This window comes from Cherax quadricarinatus, chromosome 31 (genome assembly GCF_038502225.1).
Source record: "Cherax quadricarinatus isolate ZL_2023a chromosome 31, ASM3850222v1, whole genome shotgun sequence".
NCBI classification, from domain to species: Eukaryota; Metazoa; Arthropoda; class Malacostraca; order Decapoda; family Parastacidae; genus Cherax; species Cherax quadricarinatus.
Genome location: NC_091322.1, coordinates 11,612,474 through 11,634,288, shown reverse-complemented (window position 1 = coordinate 11,634,288; position 21,815 = coordinate 11,612,474). Strand labels below are relative to the sequence as shown.

Here is a 21,815-nt window from a genome sequence, read left to right as displayed (position 1 = left end):
ATAATATAATGCTTTGCAGTCAAGTATTATTTTTGGTACATTGCTGAATTTACAGGCTAAGAGTTGTTCTTTCTTTCAACAAACAGGCCATATCCCACCAAAGCAGAGTGGTCCAAAAAAGAAAAATGAACGTCTCTCTTTTTAACTTTAGTATTATGTAAAGGAGAAGGGGTTACTAGCCTCTTGCTCCCGGCATTTTAGTCGCCTCTTACGACACGCATTGCTTAGAGGAAGAATTCTGTTCCACTTGCCCATGGAGATAAGAGGAAATAAACAAGGACAAGAACTAGTAAGAAAAATAGAAGAAAGCCCAGAGGGGTGTGTGTATATATATGCTTGTACATGCACGTAAGTTTACTGAGTATACCAGGAAAATTGTACAGTAGGGTTATTATTGAAAGAATTAGAGGCAAGACAGAATGTATGATTGCGGATGAGCAAGGAGATTTTAGAGTGGGTAGGGGATGTGTAGATCAAGTGTTTACAGTGAAGCATATATGTGAACAGTATTTAGATAAAGGTAGGGAAGTTTTCATTTCATTTATGGATTTAGAAAAGGCAGTTTGGAGGGATATGTTGTGTATCTTTATACAGTGGTCCCGCGTTTATTGTAGTTAATCCGTTCCTGGAGTTGCTACTATTATCGAAATCTACGATTTTCGAATCAATTTTCCCCATAAGAAATAATGTAAATACAATTAATCCGTTCCTGACACCCAGAAGTATTAACCCTTAAACGGTCCAAACAGATCGACGTTCAAATTCGTAGTGCTGCAAAAGTAGATCTACTTTTTTTTACATATTTTCAAATATAACAAAAAAAAATGTAGATAAAAGTTTTTTACACGTTTTCAAATGTAAAACAAAAAAGAAGATCTACATTTTTTTACATACTTTCAGATGTTGAAAAAATGTATATATACGTTTGGACCATTTAAGGGTTAAAACAAAAAAAAATTTTTACATGAAATATAGATGTAGTACATAAACAATACAATGGGAAATGATGAATGAAACATTAACAGCATAACACTTACCTTTATTGGAGATTCTTCTTAGTGTATGGAAGACTGGAGGAGGGGTAAGATTGGATTGTTTACAGTTTGGAAGGAGAATCCCCTTCCAGCAACACCTCAGGTACCAATTGCTTTTCTGGGGTTGCTTCTCTTCTCTGTTTCTTAATGCCACCAGGACCACCTTGAGAGTCACTGGAGTCCTGTCTCGCAAAATGACTGTCGAGAGAGCTCTGTTTCTGGCGTCTCTTTAACACTTCCCTAAAATGGCCCAAGACTTTGTCACTGTACATGTTGCCAACATGGCTTGCAACAGCCTTGTCAGGGTGATGTTTCTCCACAAATCTTTCCATCTTACCCCACACAGCAAAAATCTCTTTAATTTCTGAAGAAAGCACCTTCCATTTCTCTTCCTCCTCCTCTGCAGCAAGATTCTGAGCTGCGATCTGTTGCTGTTCCTGCTGAAGCTCTTGCAGCTCCTCAGTGGTGAGCTCTTCGTTGTGGTCTTCCACCAACTCTTCCACATCCTCCAAACTCACATCCAACCCCATGGAACTCCCCAGTGCCACAATTGATTTAACAACAGACATAGGCTCATCAGGGTCAGTCCCAAACACTTCAAAATCCCTCTTGTCGGCACAATCTGGCCACAATTTTCTCCAAGCAGAGTTTAAAGTCCTGGTAGTCACTCCCTCCCAAGCCGTACCTATAAGGGTTATGCAATGGAGGATGCTGAAGTGTTCTCTCCAAAATTCTCTTAGGGTCAAGTGAGTGTCTGTGGTCACAGTCAAGCACCTTTGAAATACTGCTTTGGTGTAGAGTTTTTTAAAGTTTGCAATGACCTGCTGGTCCATGAGCTGGAGGAGAGGAGTGGTATTCGGGGGCAAGAACTTTATTGTGATGAACCCAAACTCCTCGAAAATTAGGTCATCCAAGTTTGGAGGATGAGCAGGTGCATTGTCCATTACTAGGAGGCACTTGAGATCCAATTTCTTTCCCAGGAGGTAATTCTTCACACTAGGGCCAAACACTTCATTGAACCACTCGACGAAAATTTCCCTCATGACCCATGCCTTACTATTAGATTTCCAAAACACACACAATTTACTCTTCATAACATTGTTTTTCCTGAACACTCTGGGATTTTCAGAATGGTACACTAGTAATGGCTTCACTTTGAAATCCCCACTAGCATTAGCACAGAACATGAGCATCAGCCTGTCTTTCATAGGCTTGTGTCCTGGCATTGCCTTTTCCTCCTGTGTAATGAAGGTCCTCTTTGGCATTTTCTTCCAAAAGAAGCCTGTTTCGTCACAATTGAACACTTGTTCAGGTTTCAGTCCTTCAGCCTCAATGTACTCCTTGAATTCATGCACATATTTTTCAGCCGCTTTATGGTCCGAACTGGCAGCCTCACCATGCCTTACCACACTGTGTATGCCACTACGGTTCTTAAATCTCTCAAACCAACCTTTGCTGGCCTTAAATTCACAAATATCAGTACTCGTTGCAGGCAATTTCTTTACCAGATCGTTGTGCAACTGCCTAGCCTTTTCACAAATAATTGAAGTCGTGAGAGTACAGTGGACCCCCGCATAGCGACCTTAATCCGTGCAAGAGGGCTGGTTGTTATGCGAAATGTTCGGTATGCGAATGAATTTTCCCCATAAGAAATAATGGAAATCAAATTAATCCGTGCAAGACACCCAAAAGTATGAAAAAATAATTTTTTTACCACATGAAATGTTAATTTTAATACACACAAACTGAAAAAGGCATGCACAATTACATGACACTTACTTTTATTGAAGATCTGGTGATGATTGATGGGATGGGAGGAGGGGAGAGAGTGTGTTAGTGTTTAGAAGGGGAATCCCCTTCCATTAAGACTTGAGGTGTCGAGTCCTTTTCTGGGGTTACTTCCCTTCTTCTTTTAATGCCACTAGGATCAGCTTCAGAGTCACTGGACTTCTTTCGCACAACATATCTGTCCATAGTGGCCTGTACCTCTCGTTCCTTTATGACTTCCCTAAAGTGTTTCACAACATTGTCAGTGTAATAATCACCAGCACGGCTTGCAATAGCTGTGTGAGGGTGATTTTCATCCATGAAGGTTTGCACTTCAAGCCACTTTGCACAGATTTCCTTAATCTTTGTAGTAGGCAACTTCTTCAATTTCTCTCTCCCCTCCTCTGAACCAGTTTCCTCAGGTCTGGCCTCTTGCTGTTGAAGTTGATCTATCAGCTCATCAGTGGTTAGTTCTTCATTGTCCTCCTCCACCAACTCTTCCACATCATCCCCACTAACCTCCAACCCTAAGGACTTTCCCAATGCCACAATGGATTCCTCAACTGGCATAATCCTCTCAGGGTTAGCCTCAAACCCTTCAAAATCCCTTTTGTCTACACATTCTGGCCACAGTTTCTTCCAAGCAGAGTTCAAGGTCTTCTTAGTCACTCCCTCCCAAGCCTTACCTATAAGGTTTACACAATCGAGGATATTAAAGTGATCTCTCCAAAAGTCTCTTAGAGTCAGTTGAGTTTCTGAGGTCACTACAAAACACCTTTCAAACAGAGCTTTTGTGTACAGTTTTTTGAAGTTTGCAATAACCTGCTGGTCCATGGGCTGCAGGAGAGGAGTGGTATTAGGAGGCAAAAACTTCACCTTAATGAATTTCATGTCCCCATAAAGTCGCTCTGCCACGTCTGTAGGATGACCAGGGGCATTGTCTAACACCAGGAGGCACTTAAGTTCTAATTTCTTTTCAGTTAGGTAATCTTTCACATTGGGGGCAAATGCATGGTGTAACCAGTCATAGAAAAAGTCCCTAGTGACCCATGCCTTACTGTTTGCCCTCCACAGCACACACAAATTCTCCTTGAGGACATTCTTTTGCCTGAACGGTCTGGGAGTTTCAGAGTGATACACTAATAAAGGCTTCACTTTGCAATCACCAGTAGCATTGGAACACATCAACAAAGTAAGCCTGTCTTTCATAGGCTTATGTCCTGGGAGTGCCTTTTCCTCCTGAGTAATGTAGGTCCTGCTTGGCATTTTCTTCCAAAACAGGCCTGTTTCATCACAATTAAACACTTGTTCAGGTTTCAGTCCTTCAGTTTCTATGTACTCCTTGAATTCCTGCACATATTTTTCAGCTGCTTTGTGGTCCGAACTGGCAGCCTCACCATGCCTTATCACACTATGTATGCCACTACGCTTCTTAAATCTCTCAAACCAACCTTTGCTGGCCTTAAATTCACTCACATCATCACTAGTTGCAGGCATTTTTTTAATTAAATCCTCATGCAACGTCCTAGCCTTTTCGCTTATGATCGCTTGAGAGACGCTATCTCCTGCTAGCTGTTTTTCATTTATCCACACCAATAAGAGTCTCTCAACATCTTCCATCACTTGCGATCTCTGTTTCAAAAACACAGTTAAACCTTTGGCAGGAACAGCTTCCTTGATTGCCTTTCTGTTGCCCACAATAGTAGCGATGGTTGATTTGGGTTTCTTGTACAACCTGACCAGGTCGGCGACACGCACTCCACTTTCATACTTATCAATGATCTCTTTCTTCATCTCTATTGGAATTCTCACCCTTATTGCTGTAGGGTTGGCACTAGAAGCTTTCTTGGGGCCCATGGTCACTTATTTTCCAGATAAAGCACCGAAAACACTGTAATAATACGAAATATTCCGATTGTATGCTTGGATGTTACCGCGGAGGCTGGCTGATAAACAATGCCACCGGCGGAACATGTGAGGCTGGCTGAGGGCGCACATTGGACGCGTCTCGGACGAAGAGCGGTGAGCGGGTTTTTGGGCGGTATGCAAGGCAAAATTTTTGCGATAAAAGCGAGCGGTATGCGGATTGTACGGTATGCGATGCGTATGGTATGCGGGGGTCCACTGTATCTCCTGCTAATTGTTTCTCGTTTATCCACACCAATAATAACTTCCCAACATCTTCGAGTACTGGTGATCTCATTTTTGTCAGCATATTTACCCCCTTTGCAACAACAGCATCCTTGATTTCCTCTTTCTTGGCCACGATGGAACATATGGTTGTGTAGGGTTTCTTATACATCCTGGCCAGTTCGGCCGCACTTATGCCACTTTCATATTATTCAATGATGTTTTTCTTAAATTCAATCATATTTCTCACCTTCTTTACCACAGGCTTGGCACTAGGAGCTTTCTTTGGAGCCATGGTAGCTTATTTAGTACAGTGGACCCCCGGTTAACGATTTTAATCCGTGCAAGAGGGCTCATCGTTATGCGAAATAATCGTTATGCGAATGAATTTTCCCCATAAGAAATAATGGAAATAAAATTAATCCGTGCAAGACGCCCAAAAGTATGAAAAAATTTTTTTTTTACCACATGAAATGTTAATTTTAATACACACAAACTGAAAAAGGCATGCACAATTACATGACACTTACTTTTATTGAAGATCTGGTGATGATTGATGGGATGGGAGGAGGGGAGAGCATTATCTTCTTACTGTTTAGAAGGGGAATCCCCTTCCATTAGGACTTGAGGTAGCAAGTCCTTTTCTGGGGTTACTTCCCTTCTTCTTTTAATGCCACTAGGACCAGCTTGAGAGTCACTGGACCTCTGTCGCACAACAAATCTGTCCATAGAGCTCTGTACCTCCCGTTCCTTCAAGACTTTCCTAAAATGGGCCATAACATTGTCATTGAAATAGTCACAAGCACGGCTTGCAACAGCTGTGTCAGGGTGATTTTCATCTATAAAGGTTTGCAGTTCAACCCACTCTGCACACATTTCCTTAATCTTTGAAGTAGGCACAATGGATTCCACAACTGGCATAGGCTTCTCAGGGTTAGCCCCAAACCCTTCAAAATCTTTCTTAATTTCCATACTAATTCTCACCCTTTTTACCACAGGGTTGGCACTAGAAGCTTTCTTGGGGCCCATGGTCACTTATTTTCCAGAAACAGCACCGAAAATACTGTAATAATACGAAATATTCCGAGTGTATGCTTGGATGTTACCGCGGAGGCTGGCTGGTAAACAATGGGACGGAGCGGCACATGTGAGGCTGGCTGAGGGCACATTGGACGCGTCTCGGACGAAAATCGGTATGCGGGTTTTTAATCGGTATGCGGGGCAAAAATTTTGCGATAAAAGTAATCGTTATGCGGAAAAATCGCTATGCGATGCCATCGTTATGCGGGGGTCCACTGTACTTGCAAGCACTAAAATGAGTGGAATATTATGAAATATTTCATAGGAGCACGTGAGGGGACCTTCGCTCACTGGTAAACAATGCCACACTGGCTGGGGAGGGAGGCCGCCCTGGCTCACACCGTGCGTACACGTCCCAGACGACCTACTATCTGCGAGTCAACCTACGATTAGCGAGCCCATGTTTATACGAAAATATCCCTATGATTTCCGAAATCTACGATTCCCGAGAACTACGATTATCGAGGGACCACTGTATGTACGTATATGCTTCTAAACTGCTGTATTCTGAGCACCTCTGCAAAAACAGTGATTATGTGTGAGTGAGGTGAAAGTGTTGAATGATGATGAAAGTATTTTCTTTTTGGGGATTTTCTTTCTTTTTAGGTCACCTGCCTCAGTGGGAGACAGCCAATTGTTAAAAAAAAAAAAAAAAAAATTATAGAGTGGATAGGGAAGCAATGTGGCAGATGTTGCAAGTATATGGAATAAGTAGTAAGTTACTAAATGCTGTAAAGAGTTTTTATGAGGAAAGTGAGGCTCAGGTTAGGGTGTGTAGAAGAGAGGGAGATTACTGCCCGGTAAAAGCAGGTCTTAGACAAGGATGTGTAATGTCACTATGGTTGCTAATATATTTATAGATGGGGTTGTAAAAGAAGTAAATGCTAGCATGTTGGGGAGAGGGGTGGGATTAAATTATGGGGAATCAAATACAAAATGGGAATTGACACAGTTACTTTCTGCTGATGATACAGTGCTTATAGGAGATTCTAAAAGAAAAGATGCAAAGATTAGTGGACGAGTTTGGGAGGATGTGTAAAGGTAGAAAGTTGAAAGTGAACATAGAAAAGAGTAAGGTGATGAGGGTATCAAATGATTTAGATGAAGAAAAATTGGATATCAAATTGGAGAGAGGGAGTATGGAAGAAGTGAATGTTTCCAGATATTTGGGAATTGACGTGTCAACAGATGGGTTTATAAAGAATGATGTTAACCATAGAACTGAAAAAAGGTGAGTGGTGCATTGAGGTATATGTGGAGACAAAAGACTATCTATGGAGGTAAAGAAGGTAATGAATGAAAGTATAGTGGTGCCAACACTCTTATATGGGTGTGAAGCTTGGGTTGTAAATGCTGCAGCGAGGAGGCGGTTGGAGGCAGTGGAGATGTCCTGTCTAAGAGCAATGTGTGTTGTTAATATTATGAAGAGAATTCAGAATGTGGAAATTAGGAGAAGGTGTGGAGTTATTAAAAGTATTATCCAGAGGGCTGAAGATGGGTTGTTGAGGTGGTTTGGTCATTTAGAGAAAATGGATCAAAGTAGAATGACATGCAGAGCGTATAAATCTGTAGGGTAAGGAAGGCGGGGTAGGGGTCGTCCTAAAAAAGGTTGGAGGAAAGGGGTAGAGGAGATTTAATGAGCGAGGGGCTTCGAATTCCAGCAAGCGTGTGTGAGCATTTTAGATAGGAGTGAATGGAGACAAATGGTTTTTGGGACCTGACAAGCTGTTGGAGTGTGAGCAGGGTAATATTTAGTGAAGGGATTCAAGGAAACCGGTTATTTTTATATAGCCAAACTTGAGTTTTGGAAATGGGAAGTACAATGCTTGCACTTTAAAGGAGGAGTTTTTTGATATTGGCAGTTTGGAGGGATATGTTATATGTATATCTCTATATATGTTTCTAAACTGTTGTATCTGAACACCTCTACAAAAACAGTGATTATGTATGAGCAAGGTGAAAGTGTTGAATGATGATGAAAGTATTTTCTTTTTGGGGATTTTCTTTCTTTTTGGGACACCCTGCCCTGCTGAGAGATGGCCGACTTGTTGAAAAAAAAAAAACCATGCATGTGTAGTGTGACCTAAGTGTAAATAGAAGTAGCAAGACATACCTGAAACCTTGCACGTTCATGAGACAGAAAAAAGACACTAGAGGTGTCTTTTTTCTGTCTCAGAGATGCTCAGAATACAACAGTTTAGAAGTACAGTGGACCCCCGACTTACGATCACCTCCCAACTCGAACAATTATGTAAGTGTATTTTTTAAGTGCTTTTTTAAGTGTATTTTTGGGGATCTGAAATGGACTAATCTAATTTACAATATTCCTTATGGGAGCAAATTCGTTCGGTAACGGCACCCGAGCAGCCTTCTGGAACGAATTAATATCCTAAGTCGGGGGTCCACTGTATATACATATAAAGATACACAACATATCCCCCCAAACTGCCAATATCCTAAACCCCTCCTTTAAAGTGCAGGCATTGTACTTCCCATTTCCAGGACTCAAGTCCGGCTATATAAAATAACCGGTTTCCCTGAATCCCTTCACTAAATATTACCCTCCTCACACTCCAACAGATCGCCAGGTCCCAAATACCATTCGTCTCCATTCACTCCTATCTAACACGCTCACGCACGCTTGCTTTATAATACAAATGTGATGAACATTAAAAATTGGAACAAAGTGTAAAAAAGTGAGTGAAACAAAGAAATTAAAAACTTTGACATTTTGCATAGTATTCTTTACTTAATTTGAAAACTACCGAGTTAGTGAATAGTCGCTGCAATTTATTAATTAGCCTTCATATTTGTTTTCCTATTTAACAGGTAATAAAACATAGTGCATTTAAAAGGAATTCCTCTTTACATACTTTAAATGTGCTGTTAATTAATAATCAATATTTACCTAAATTTTTCAGTGATCGTAATCCATCCAGTCTTATCCTGAAGAAGAGTATGGAGCTGCCTGTGTGCTTCCTTGATCGCTGTGTTGCACTCTTCCCCAGTCGTGGCAAGAGAATCACGAACCACTTCTAGATACTCTGTCAAAAAAAAAAAAATTACATTGCATGAGAAACCTTTGCAACTTATAAAAAGGCAATAAAAATAAAATTTGTTTTCAAAATTGGGTATTTAACTTAGGTCGCAATATACACTACGAGAAGCAATTATTACTACAGAAAAAGCGTCCTTCCTCCAAAATTTCCACCAGTCAACTATAGTGATAATATAGCATTTATTGTGGTGGAGACGGAAAAAAGAAAAAAAAAATAGAAAAGCTAGATACAGCGATTGATAAACAAGGGTTGAGGTCGACCGTTCGTCATTGTAGGAGTTGCCAGCAGTCACCGGTTTCTTCAACACGCAAGTTATACTTTTGTATCAATCAAATCACATATTACTCGGGTAGATAATTGCCAGTAGATCCTTCATGTGTTAGCTCAAATCACCGACCAGTATGTTTTAAATAAGTGACCCACTGATCAGATCAGATCGACTGGTCCGAACCCTTGACTGGTCCGAACCCTTGACTGGTTTCAAACGGTTTCGTTGGACAATAAAGCAGACTGTAAACGGATGGGGTTGTAGGCGCCCTTATAAACACAAACATTAAATATAAATCAGGAACGTGCATGGTAAGCTGTCCAATATACAAAAACAGTTAGAAACAGAAATACAAATAGCTAGAGCTTCATTTAAGGAGGTTATTAATAGAATATTCAAGAGGTTGCTAGTAGAATTGCAGTAAATCAACCATTCAAATCATTATGAAGCTGTGTGTAGTCTGTGGTCAGTCAAACAAACGGGCTTCCACATGGGTAAATTGTCATTTTTGTGGAAATTGGTGTCACGCCCCTTGTGCAGATATCCAAGAACTAGCTACAAGCAGTGTTAAAACAGGGAAGTGTTTTTGGGTATGCCCAAATGAGATAAATCTGTGGACTAAAATCACAAGGGTATTAAAAGAGGACAACATCAAAGCTGCTTTCATAGACAACCTGGAAGCTTTCTACAACAGATGGGAACATAAAAAGTCTGGGCTGAATGGTACTGCCCTTGATACTGGCCATGTAGTCAGAAACTGTAAGGCTGGAGATGAAGTCCTGGTAGTCAGTAAATGTGGGGCTGATAGTGCTGTCCTGGGAGACAGTAATGGTGAAGCGGGAGGTGCTGTCCTGGGAGACAGTAATGGTGAAGCTGGAGATGCTGTCCTGGGAGACAGTAATGGTGAAGCTGGAGATTTTGTCCAGGTAGTCGGGAATTATACGCAGGAAGGAATACATATAAATGACCTCATAGGGGACAGGAGCCATAGTAGGGAAACAAGTGTAGTCAAAGATAAGATAAAACAAATATTGCAAACTAGAAATACCACAGGAAATAGCAAACAAGAGGACTCCACTAGCAATAGTGAGGATATATTACCAAAAACAACTGGTGGGAGCTCCATTGTTGGTGCTAGGGAGGATAGAAGTAAGACAGGGAAACATGCACCAACAGGGAATACAGTCACAGAAACGCAAGGCAAACGGAAACCAAGCCTGTGCACATACTATGCACTTGGTATCTGCTGGCATGGGAAATCTGGAAAAACAGATGGGACGTGCAACTATGACCACCCTAGAAAATGCCATGCCCATATGACAACAGGAAAATGCAAACTCCCTTCCTGTAAGCTTTTTCACCCTGAACTGTGTACCTCTTCAGTACAGGAAAGACTGTGCTATAACTTAAATTGCCAGGCATACCATCTAAAGGGGACAAAAAGATACAAAACATCCAGGCCATGGGAAAACCTGGGTAGCCACAGCCACTCAAGAGGGAGAGGTTTTTTAGTGCCAGGAAGGAAAAAAAACTGGCAGGAAATGGCAGAAATCGTACACCAAATCCAGTCATTCCTGGAGTGGAACCACAGTCGATGGCCTCCACTCCAAACCAACAGATACAGATACTAATGCCGGAAAAAAAATCCCCCCCCAGTACCAACAATACCACCAGTCCGATAACATTCTTCTTTGCAAATATACAGGGTCTAAAGCCAGCAACAAACAACAAAATACCTTTCATCCGTGGACTGCTTGCAGAGGCAAAGGCAATGTTCACGGCTTTCACTGAGACCCACATAAAGGATCACTTGGACAACGAAATATGGATCCCAGGTTACAACCTATACAGATGTGACAGAGTGAACAGGCAAAGGGGGGAGTTGGCCTGTACATTGCAGAGTCACTTGTTTGCACAGAACTGCTTAATGCCTCAAATGATGTAGTGGAAGTTTTAGCAGTAAAGGTCGAGAACCAAAACCTAGTCATTGTGGTAGTCTACAAGCCTCCGGATGCAACATCCCAGCAATTCCAGGAACAGCTGTTAAAAATTGACCACTGTCTGGAAAATCTTCCAGCTCCTGCACCCAACATCTTGCTCCTGGGGGATTTCAACTTAAGGCACCTAAAATGGAGGAATATAGCAAATAATAATATAGCAAATAATATTGGTGTTATTACTGCATTTGCAGTAATAACACCAGGAGGCAGCTCTGATGAAAACTCACACTCACACGAGCTTTTAAATTTTTTTTTTTTCAACAAGTTGGTCGTCTCCCACCGAGGCAGGGTGACCCAAAAAAGAAAGAAAATCCCCAAAAAGAAAATACTTTCATCATCATTCAACACTTTCACCACACTCACACATTATCACTGCTTTTGCAGAGGTGCTCAGAATACAACAGTTTAGAAGCATATACGTATAAAGATACACAACATATCCCTCCAAACTGCCAATATCCAAAACCCCTCCTTTAAAGTGCAGGCATTGTACTTCCCATTTCCAGGACTCAAGTCCGACTATAAGAAAATAATTCACTAAATATTACCCTGCTCACACTCCAACAGATCGTCAGGTCCCAAGTACCATTCGTCTCCATTCACTCCTATCTAACACGCTCACGCACGCTTGCTGGAAATCCAAGCCCCTTACCCACAAAACCTCCTTTACCCCCTCTCTCCAACCCTTTCGAGGACGACCCCTACCCCGCCTTCCTTCCCCTATAGATTTATATGCTTTCCATGTCATTCTACTGTGATCCATTCTCTCTAAATGACCAAACCACCTCAACAACCCCTCTTCTGCCCTCTGACTAATACTTTTATTAACTCCACACCTTCTCCTAATTTCCACACTCCGAATTTTTTGCATAATATTTACACCACACATTGCCCTTAGACAGGACATCTCCGCTGCCTCCAACCGTCTCCTTGCTGCTGCATTTACCACCCAAGCTTCACACCCATATAAGAGTGTTGGTACTACTATACTTTCATACATTCCCTTCTTTGCCTCCATAGATAACGTTTTTTGACTCCACATATACCTCAACGCACCACTCACCTTTTTTCCCTCATCAATTCTATGATTAACCTCATCCTTCATAAATCCATCCGCCGACACGTCAACTCCCAAGTATCTGAAAACATTCACTTCTTCCATATAACTGGTTTCCCTGAATCCCTTCACTAAATATTACCCTGCTCACACTCCAACAGATCGTCAGGTAGTAGGTTGGTAGACAGCAACCACCCAGGGAGGTACTACCGTCCTGCCAAGTGAGTGTAAAATGAAAGCCTGTAATTGTTTTACATGATGGTAGGATTGCTGGTGTCTTTTGTCTGTCTCATAAATATGCAAGATTACAGGTACGTCTTGCTACTTCTACTTACACTTAGGTCACACTACACATACATGTACATGTTTATTTATACACACTCATCTGAGTTTTCTTTGATTTTATCTTAATAGTTCTTGGTCTTATTACTTTTCCTTTTATATCCATGGGGAAGTGGAATAAGAATCTTTCCTCCGTAAGCCATGCGTGTTGTAAAAGTCAACTAAAATGCCGGGAACAATGGGCTAGTAACCCCTTTTCCTGTAAAGATTACTAAAAAGAATAAGAACAAGAAGAGCTTTTAAATCTCTGCACAAAATTCAATTTAAACCAGCAAATAATAGAGCCTACTAGACTGGAGAATACACTAGACCTCATCTTCACTAACAATGATGATCTGATAAGAAATGTCACCATATCAAAAACAATATACTCAGATCACAACATAATTGAGGTTCAGACATGTATGGGTGGAGCCCCAGACCGACATAATGAGACTAGTCACGAGGGAGCATTCACCAAATTCAACTTCAATAACAAAAACATAAAGTGGGACCAAGTAAACCAAGTCCTAACTGATATAAGCTGGGAAGATAAACTAAGCAACACAGACCCCAACTTATGCCTAGAACAGATTAACTACGGTGGCACTCGATGTATGCACAAGGCTTATTCCTCTAAGAAAAAGGAGGAGTAGATGTAAAATAGAAAGAGACAGGCGCTCCCTTTACAGGCGACGGAAAAGAATAACAGAGCGGCTAAAAGAGGTCAATATATCTGAAATGCGTAGGGAGACACTGGTCAGAGAAATAGCAAGCATCGAACTTAAGCTAAAAGAATCCTTTAGGAGTCAGGAATCGCGGGAAGAACTAAAAGCCATAAATGAAATCGAAAGAAACCCAAAGTATTTCTTCTCCTATGCCAAATCAAAATCGAGAACAACGTCCAGTATTGGGCCCCTACTTAAACAAGATGGGTCCTACACAGATGACAGCAAGGAAATGAATGAGCTACTCAAGTCCCAATATGACTCAGTTTTTAGCAAGCCGCTAACCAGACTGAGAGTCGAAGATCAAAATGAATTTTTTATGAGAGAGCCACAAAATTTGATTAACACAAGCCTATCCGATGTTATCCTGACGCCAAATGACTTCGAACAGGCGATAAATGACATGCCCATGCACTCTGCCCCAGGGCCAGACTCATGGAACTCTGTGTTCATCAAGAACTGCAAGAAGCCCCAATCACGAGCCTTTTCCATCCTATGGAGAGGGAGCATGGACACGGGGGTCGTCCCACAGTTACTAAAAACAACAGACATAGCCCCACTCCACAAAGGGGGCAGTAAAGCAACAGCAAAGAACTACAGACCAATAGCACTAACATCCCATATCATAAAAATCTTTGAAAGGGTCCTAAGAAGCAAGCTCACCACCCATCTAGAAACCCATCAGTTACACAACCCAGGGCAACATGGGTTTAGAACAGGTCGCTCCTGTCTGTCTCAACTATTGGATCACTACGACAAGGTCCTAAATGCACTAGAAGACAAAAAGAATGCAGATGTAATATATACAGACTTTGCAAAAGCCTTCGACAAGTGTGACCATGGCGTAATAGCGCACAAAATGCGTGCTAAAGGAATAACAGGAAAAGTCGGTCGATGGATCTATAATTTCCTCACTAACAGAACACAGAGAGTAGTCGTCAACAGAGTAAAGTCCGAGGCAGCTACGGTGAAAAGCTCTGTTCCACAAGGCACAGTACTCGCTCCCATCTTGTTCCTCATCCTCATATCCGACATAGACAAGGATGTCAGCCACAGCACCATGTCTTCCTTTGCAGATGACACCCGAATCTGCATGACAGTGTCTTCCATTGCAGACACTGCAAGGCTCCAGGCGGATATCAACCAAATCTTTCAGTGGGCTGCAGAAAACAATATGAAGTTCAACGATGAGAAATTTCAATTACTCAGATATGGTAAACATGAGGAAATTAAATCTTCATCAGAGTACAAAACAAATTCTGGCCACAAAATAGAGCGAAACACCAACGTCAAAGACCTGGGAGTGATCATATCGGAGGATCTCACCTTCAAGGACCATAACATTGTATCAATCGCATCTGCTAGAAAAATGACAGGATGGATAATGAGAACCTTCAAAACTAGGGAGGCCAAGCCCATGATGACACTCTTCAGGTCACTTATTCTATCTAGGCTGGAATATTGCTGCACACTAACAGCACCTTTCAAGGCAGGTGAAATTGCCGACCTAGAAAATGTACAGAGAACTTTCACGGCGCGCATAACGGAGATAAATGATGTTGTGCAAACACCTCAATTACTGGGAGCGCTTGAGGTTCCTAAACCTGTATTCCCTGGAATGCAGGAGGGAGAGATACATGATTATATACACCTGGAAAATCCTCGAGGGACTAGTACCGAACTTGCACACGAAAATCACTCACTACGAAAGCAAAAGACTTGGCAGACGATGCACCATCCCCCCAATGAAAAGCAGGGGTGTCACTAGCACATTAAGAGACCATACAATAAGTGTCAGAGGCCCGAGACTGTTCAACTGCCTCCCAACACACATAAGGGGGATTACCAACAGACCCCTGGCAGTCTTCAAGCTGGCACTGGACAAGCACCTTAAGTCAGTTCCTGATCAGCCGGGCTGTGGCTCGAACGTTGGTTTGCGTGCAGCCAGCAGCAACAGCCTGGTTGATCAGGCTCTCATCCACCAGGAGGCCTGGTCACAGACCGGGCCGCGGGAGCGTTGACCCCCGGAACTCTCTCCAGGTAAACTCCAGGTAAACTCCAGGTGCCTAACACTGATGTTAATGTTAATAGACAAAAACTGTCTTTAAGGAAAAAGTTTGCACCCCATAAAATTGAGAAATGGGTTAATGGTGACAATAATGCAAAGGATGGCTATGCTCACAATACATCAAATTTTTTGTATCTGACCATTTTTTATTGTCAAATATTTGACTAATACTTTCAGATAAGCATCCTAAGAGTCATCACTGGCCTGTAACATTTTTTGGTAAAGATTGACTAATATTAATTAAAAGTATTACCATCCCATGGTAACCTTAAATCCTCTTTGTGATGCTTAAAAATCTTCAGGAATTTATGAGGAACTTGGTCAAGGTACATGCTGTAGGTTAGCCATCTCCTAACATTCATTGCTCATTATAACCTAGCCAAGTCACTTCAAATATGACTATGTGGCCATTACCTTATAAATGACTAATAAAAAATAAGAGATTCTAAACTACCATCAGATATGAAGGATTTACTAAAAGGAAAACAAGGCCATTCGAAGATCAAGACCATTTTTAATAATAACTAATGTAGAATAAACAACACAATAACAAATAACTTAATAAAGTCTTTTGTACAATGTTAGTGTCCAGACTAGGGAAAATTTTTTATAATATACATGTACTTTATGAATTACTTTCCAGATTTTTTGAACCAATATTCTCTCAGCATCCTTGAACTTACCTCATATTTTATAGTTCCACTGTTGAGAAAGAAAGAAATGTAATGTTGTAACATATATGCTAATATTCAATTTGCAAGCTTATGTATTTATTCTGCTATATTAATAGTTATTCTTTTTCCTGCATGAACTTATGCTGCTCTTATAAATTTTACTGACGCATTATTATCTTCACATCCTCTGAACTATTAAGTTAGTAACAGTAATGGAAATGATCATGTGAACTTATAAAAGACCTGCTAAAGGCACAAAAGTCCTTAAATATTTCCAATTACTCATCATAACAAAAGAATCTGAGGTAAAGGATAACTCACCTTTAAAATTGAGCTGAGCCACAATAGGAGCACTTGTAGCAACAGCTCCATGCACTAGATGTGGATACTTCAAGCGATACCAAGCGGCTAAGGACCCTGGATATGATCCACCAAATGCTATCCATTTGTTTTCTTTTAAGCCAAGATTTTCTTGCATGCTTACAGTAAAAGTTGCCAAATCTGCCAGGGCTTGTTCACTGCTTAGGTAAACTAAATTTTCTACTGAAACATCCCTAAAAAAAAGATCAAGGAATACAATAGACAAAAAAAAATCATATTAATATGGCATTTCATTATGAAGTCTCAAATTATTATTTTATATAGATCTTAATTTACAGATCGATAAAATATATAACAATTATTCACAAGAACACTACCAGAGATGAACATAAAATACAGTGGACCCCCACCTTACGATATTATTTCATTCCAGAAGTACAGTGGACCCCCGCATAACAATCACCTCCAAATGCGACCAATTATGTAAGTGTATTTATGTAAGTGCGTTTGTACGTGTATGTTTGGGGGTCTGAAATGGACTAATCTACTTCACAATATTCCTTATGGGAACAAATTCGGTCAGTACTGGCACCTGAACATACTTCTGGAGTGAAAAAATATCGTTAACCGGGGGTCCACTGTATGTTCAGGTGGCGTTACTGAACGAATTTGTTCCCATAAGGAATGTTGTGAATTAGATTAGTCCGTTTCAGTCCCCCGAAAATACACGTACAAACGCACTTACATAATTGGTCGCATTGGGAGTTGATCGTAAGGCGGGGGTCCACTGTACATGGTTCTTTCTTCTTTCACCATACCAGCCGTATCCCACCAAGGTGGGGTGGCCCAAAAGGAAAAACTAAAGTTTCTCCTTTTAAATTTAGTAATATATACAGAAGAAGGGGTTAAAACATGTGGTTATAAATAATAATCAAAAACTCTAGTCTGCTGACTTGAGACTTGTGATATACATTACACTTTGGCTGCTAATTTTCAAAAAGCGGTTCTTTAGATATTTACAAATTGAATTATATACAAATACCTGCCAAGTAGTATACTGAATTAAAATTAAACACTACCATTTCTCAAAACACATACATCTCTAAATTAAACTTGTATAAATGAGGAAAAAAGTAGTTACTATTGTATGGTAAAAGAAAAATGGATGGCTTGGATGAGGGCATTATGAATTAGCCATGTTGTATATAATGTTTTGGCATTTTGCAGTTTAATACCATCTTAAACATGTGCAATACGGAGCTAATGGATTTTAAAAACTTTTAAACATTATCATTATTATACTATTATGCTACTCTGTTTCACATTTTCACAGGGTGGGGAGGAACCTACCTGGCAAGAATGGACAATATGTAAAGTAAAAGGACACAAGTGCAACTAATGTGACATTTATTGTAGCAACGTTTTGCTCTCCAGGTGGTAATGGCTTGATAAAGCTCCTGGAGAGCGAAACGTTGCTACAATAAATGTCACATTAGTTGCACTTGTGTCCTTTTACTTTACACATTGTCGGTAATTCTACCAACTTTATTACAAGAATGGACAAGCACTGTTAACAGAGTTGAAGACACTCAGAATGAGATCCAGCATTTCACATTATCTTCCTTGCAGAGCAGTATTAATAAAACTAGCACCACAGTACTGACAGAACATTAACAGTAGTGTTGGCCTTTTCATATAAGGTATACTGGTATACAGTATACGTATGTACTTTGCAAGAAGTAGCACAGATATGACTGATGCAAAAGTAAATACAGTGGTACCTTGACTTACGAGTTTAATTCATTCTGTGACCAAGCTCGTGACTCAATTTGCTTGTACATGTACATATATCAAATCAATTTTCTTCATTGAAATTAACTGAAATGCCATTAATCCATTCCAGCCCCCCAGAAAAAACACTCAAATTTTTTGTTATGGGTTTTTAAATAAGAAAAATGTATATATAAAAAAGAAATGATTTTTGCCATTTTTGCCAGGTCCCAGCAATGTTTTAGAAATGTTGGAGTATAGTATATGAAACTCTTTGAAGCATGGTGTAAGATGAGTGTCACTCCACTGCTGACAGTGCAGCAGTGGAGTAACATTTGATGTTCGTGCACTGCCTTGGCTTTATTTTTCACTGTTACACATAAACATGTCTGTCTATCTGTTTCTGTCTGTCTGTTTCTATCTATTTATGTCTGTCTGTCTAGATCTATGTTTATCTCTGTCTCTGCTTATCTGTCTTCCTCTCTATTTGTCTCTCTCTCTCAGGGAGAGCCGCTCATGAACCAACAGGTATTACACATGATGCAGAGTCGTCATGTCTGATTCCTGAAGAAGTGAAAATGTGTATTACTTGCCAGTCACGGTTATTATGCCTTATATCTACAAGCACAGTACATGTATAGCACTTTGTCTGGATTTTTTGGGCTATCCTAGGTAATTTACACTATGCATAACTGTGTTTATGTGTACCTGTGAGATAGAGACAGAGATAGACCAGCCAGCCTGCCAAACACATAATACACGTGTTCCAGAATTGTTTCTCTTTACTTGGGGCATACGTTATGGAACATTCTGGCAGGATGACATTACCAGTGACATCAAAATTGAAAGGATGTTACACATTGGTTATTATCAAGGTTTTTTTGTATTTCCTCGGTATCTCCTGCAAGTGGTGGCGTATCTGAAGCTCGCTTGTAACTCGGATTTTGGCTCGCAACTCAAAGCAAAAAATCGACCAAGCAACAGCTCGTAACTCGGAAAACTCGTAAGTTTTAACAAGCGAGATATCTTAACTGTGTTGGACTGAGTAGTCTAGCTAGTATACCAGCGATCAGTATGCCCAAAATGCATTGCATGCTAGTAGCTTTCTTTTGTGCTTAACAATATTTTATTACATGTAAACTACATTAACTGTGTACTGCATAAAAGAAATAAAAAATTTTAATCTGAATTTGAATGTATGTATGCTACATATCAGAATAAAACTCATACTCTGTAGGATGGCTCTGGCCATAGAATCGGTGCTCCAAGTAGAGTAGATAGGCATTAACATCCTTAGCATATGAAATCCAAGCTCCTTCCACCATCCATACTGGGTTGGCTGGTCCTTCACCTCCAATCATCAGAAAAACAGGTCCACCCGGCTTGTAGAAAGTTGCATTGGTAAAGTACCTCTGAAATTTATGCAATGAAAAAAGCTACAATAAATACATATGATGTGAAACCCATCACTTTAGTATCTTCAGTGAAACATTTGGGAATTCCCTGGCTCGAACATATCAGGAGAACCAACCCATGGACCGTATGTCTAACTCTTATACAATGTCATGTAGATTATTATTATTCTTCATGTTACTCTGCTTTAAGAAAAAATTAGACAGACTACGAATCACCCATAACAAAATGTTGAGATTCATCCTGGACCTGGATCCAAGAGAGAATGTAGGCCAGGATGAATTACAACTGTATATGCTGAATGTTGAAGACAGAGTGCAGAAACTGAAGTTAAAGTATGTTTATAAAATTGCTCACAAGCATTGTCTAGAATATCTTGCTTCCAAGTATATCAAGGTTAGGAATCAAAACCAGTATGGTACTAGGGGAAGTGAACACAATTTTGTAGTGGAAGGAACAACACACGCCCAGAATGATTAAAACACATATACAATATCTATGGAAGGAACAACATTAGCAATCAGTGGGAAGTAGTACGTTCAGTTACATTCCATAACTAAAGCTGAAACAATGCACACAAAAGAATGACGTTACCTGTTGCCATGTCCTGGTATCAGTAGGGTTGAAGTGGTCGAGGGTCTGGGTGAACCACTGGTCTGGGGGAGGCTCAGTGCCTTCAGGAAGTGCTGGTGGATACAGGAACTTTCTATGTCTGCTCAACCTTAAAGCACATGTCGCCCCAATAAGACCTAACAGCAAGACTAAGCCACGGTGCATCACGAAAACCTTTTCCAAACTCTAATTTACCTATAAGTTAAGAGTGATATAAAAGATACTCTGCACGCTAGATACTGTACTGAGATAATGTTACTCTGCTCATCTTCCTTCACCTGCTATCAGTTTATCAATATTATGTCCACGGGGTTTTCTTATCTCTACAGATCACCATTACGAACTGCAATGTATTTATATATTCAAGGCCCCCAGTGGAAATACATGAATTTGTCTGACTTTTTTGGTTATCCTAGGTAATTTACATATATCCTACTTAGGTATGATAAGTGTACTAATGTGTACTTGTACCTAAACTCACCTATATACTGTACAAGATGTACTTTGGTTGCTGCACGATCCAAGGAAGATATCCCCAACGCATGCGAAATAATTAGTGCAGAGTGTGGCATAAGTTCATAATGCCAGTGTCATTCTTGGGTTTTTGCACTAGGTTTCTAATAGAAGTGGAAGAGCTGGTGGATATTTCAGCTAGTTTTCTGTCAAAAATTTTAGAAACGTTAGTTGCGACGCCGCTGACTGGTAAAACGATGTAACTTGAATGCTTGTCTTCATCTTCGTTGGTACTGGTCTTGTTGAAAATGTTTGTCGCACGTTTACTAGTCACTTAAGCAGTGTAGTGGGAAGTGTAGTGAACTAAAATAATGTACATACATCACACATTCTTTTAGTTCGTTACACTTGCCGTACACTTCATAGCAACTGCAGGAAACATGCGACACAGTTAGTTAGTTTAATATGTTTATTATGCACCCCATACCCATCCTGTGGGCGGTAGTCAAAAGATTACAGAGGTACATAATTGGTCCAGAGACTGGACTCCAAAGTTTTGATAGCTGAGCAAGTTACAAAGGTAATGAACTAGATCTGGTCATAATCATGACCAAGTTACAAAGGTAATGAGCTCCAGGTAGAGCTGGTCACACTCATGAATAATTGCAAAGGTAATGAATCATAAACACATTAATCATGAGAATTTACAAAGGTAATGAGCTCCAGGTAGAGCTGGTCAAAATCATGACAAGTTTCAAAGGTAATGAATGATAAACACGTTATCACATGATTACAATCATATAAACACGTTATGACATGATTACATGTTGTGCTAATGGGAGATTTCAACTATAGACAGATTGACTGGAGCAATTTGACAGGAAATTTAGAGTCGGGTGACTTTCTTGATACGATCCAGGATTGTTTTTTAAAACAGTTTGTGACAGAGCCAACTAGGGGAAATAACCTCCTTGACTTGGTTCTTGCCAGTAGGGAAACACTAATTAATAATCTTGAGGTTAATGATGAGCTTGGGGAGAGTGATCACAAATCACTCAGT

General features: G+C 40.4%; 1 protein-coding gene across 2 annotated transcripts in view; it reads right to left on the bottom strand.

Moving 5' to 3' along the window:
- The window catches only part of LOC128697588 (putative serine protease K12H4.7), a 48,276-nt gene extending 27,675 nt beyond the window's left edge, over window positions 1-20,601 (bottom strand). The window contains exons 1-4 of one of the 2 annotated variants that reach the window (XM_053789424.2): window positions 20,285-20,601; window positions 19,508-19,689; window positions 16,508-16,740; window positions 8,920-9,055 (exon numbers count right to left, since the gene is read on the bottom strand). In XM_053789424.2, the coding sequence (XP_053645399.1) occupies window positions 8,920-9,055; window positions 16,508-16,740; window positions 19,508-19,689; window positions 20,285-20,467 (734 nt within the window). In that variant the 5' untranslated portion in view covers window positions 20,468-20,601. The remainder of the gene's footprint in view (window positions 1-8,919; window positions 9,056-16,507; window positions 16,741-19,507; window positions 19,690-20,284) is intronic. The other variant, XM_053789429.2, reaches the window with a different exon arrangement.
- Between the last annotated feature and the right edge of the window lie 1,214 nt (window positions 20,602-21,815).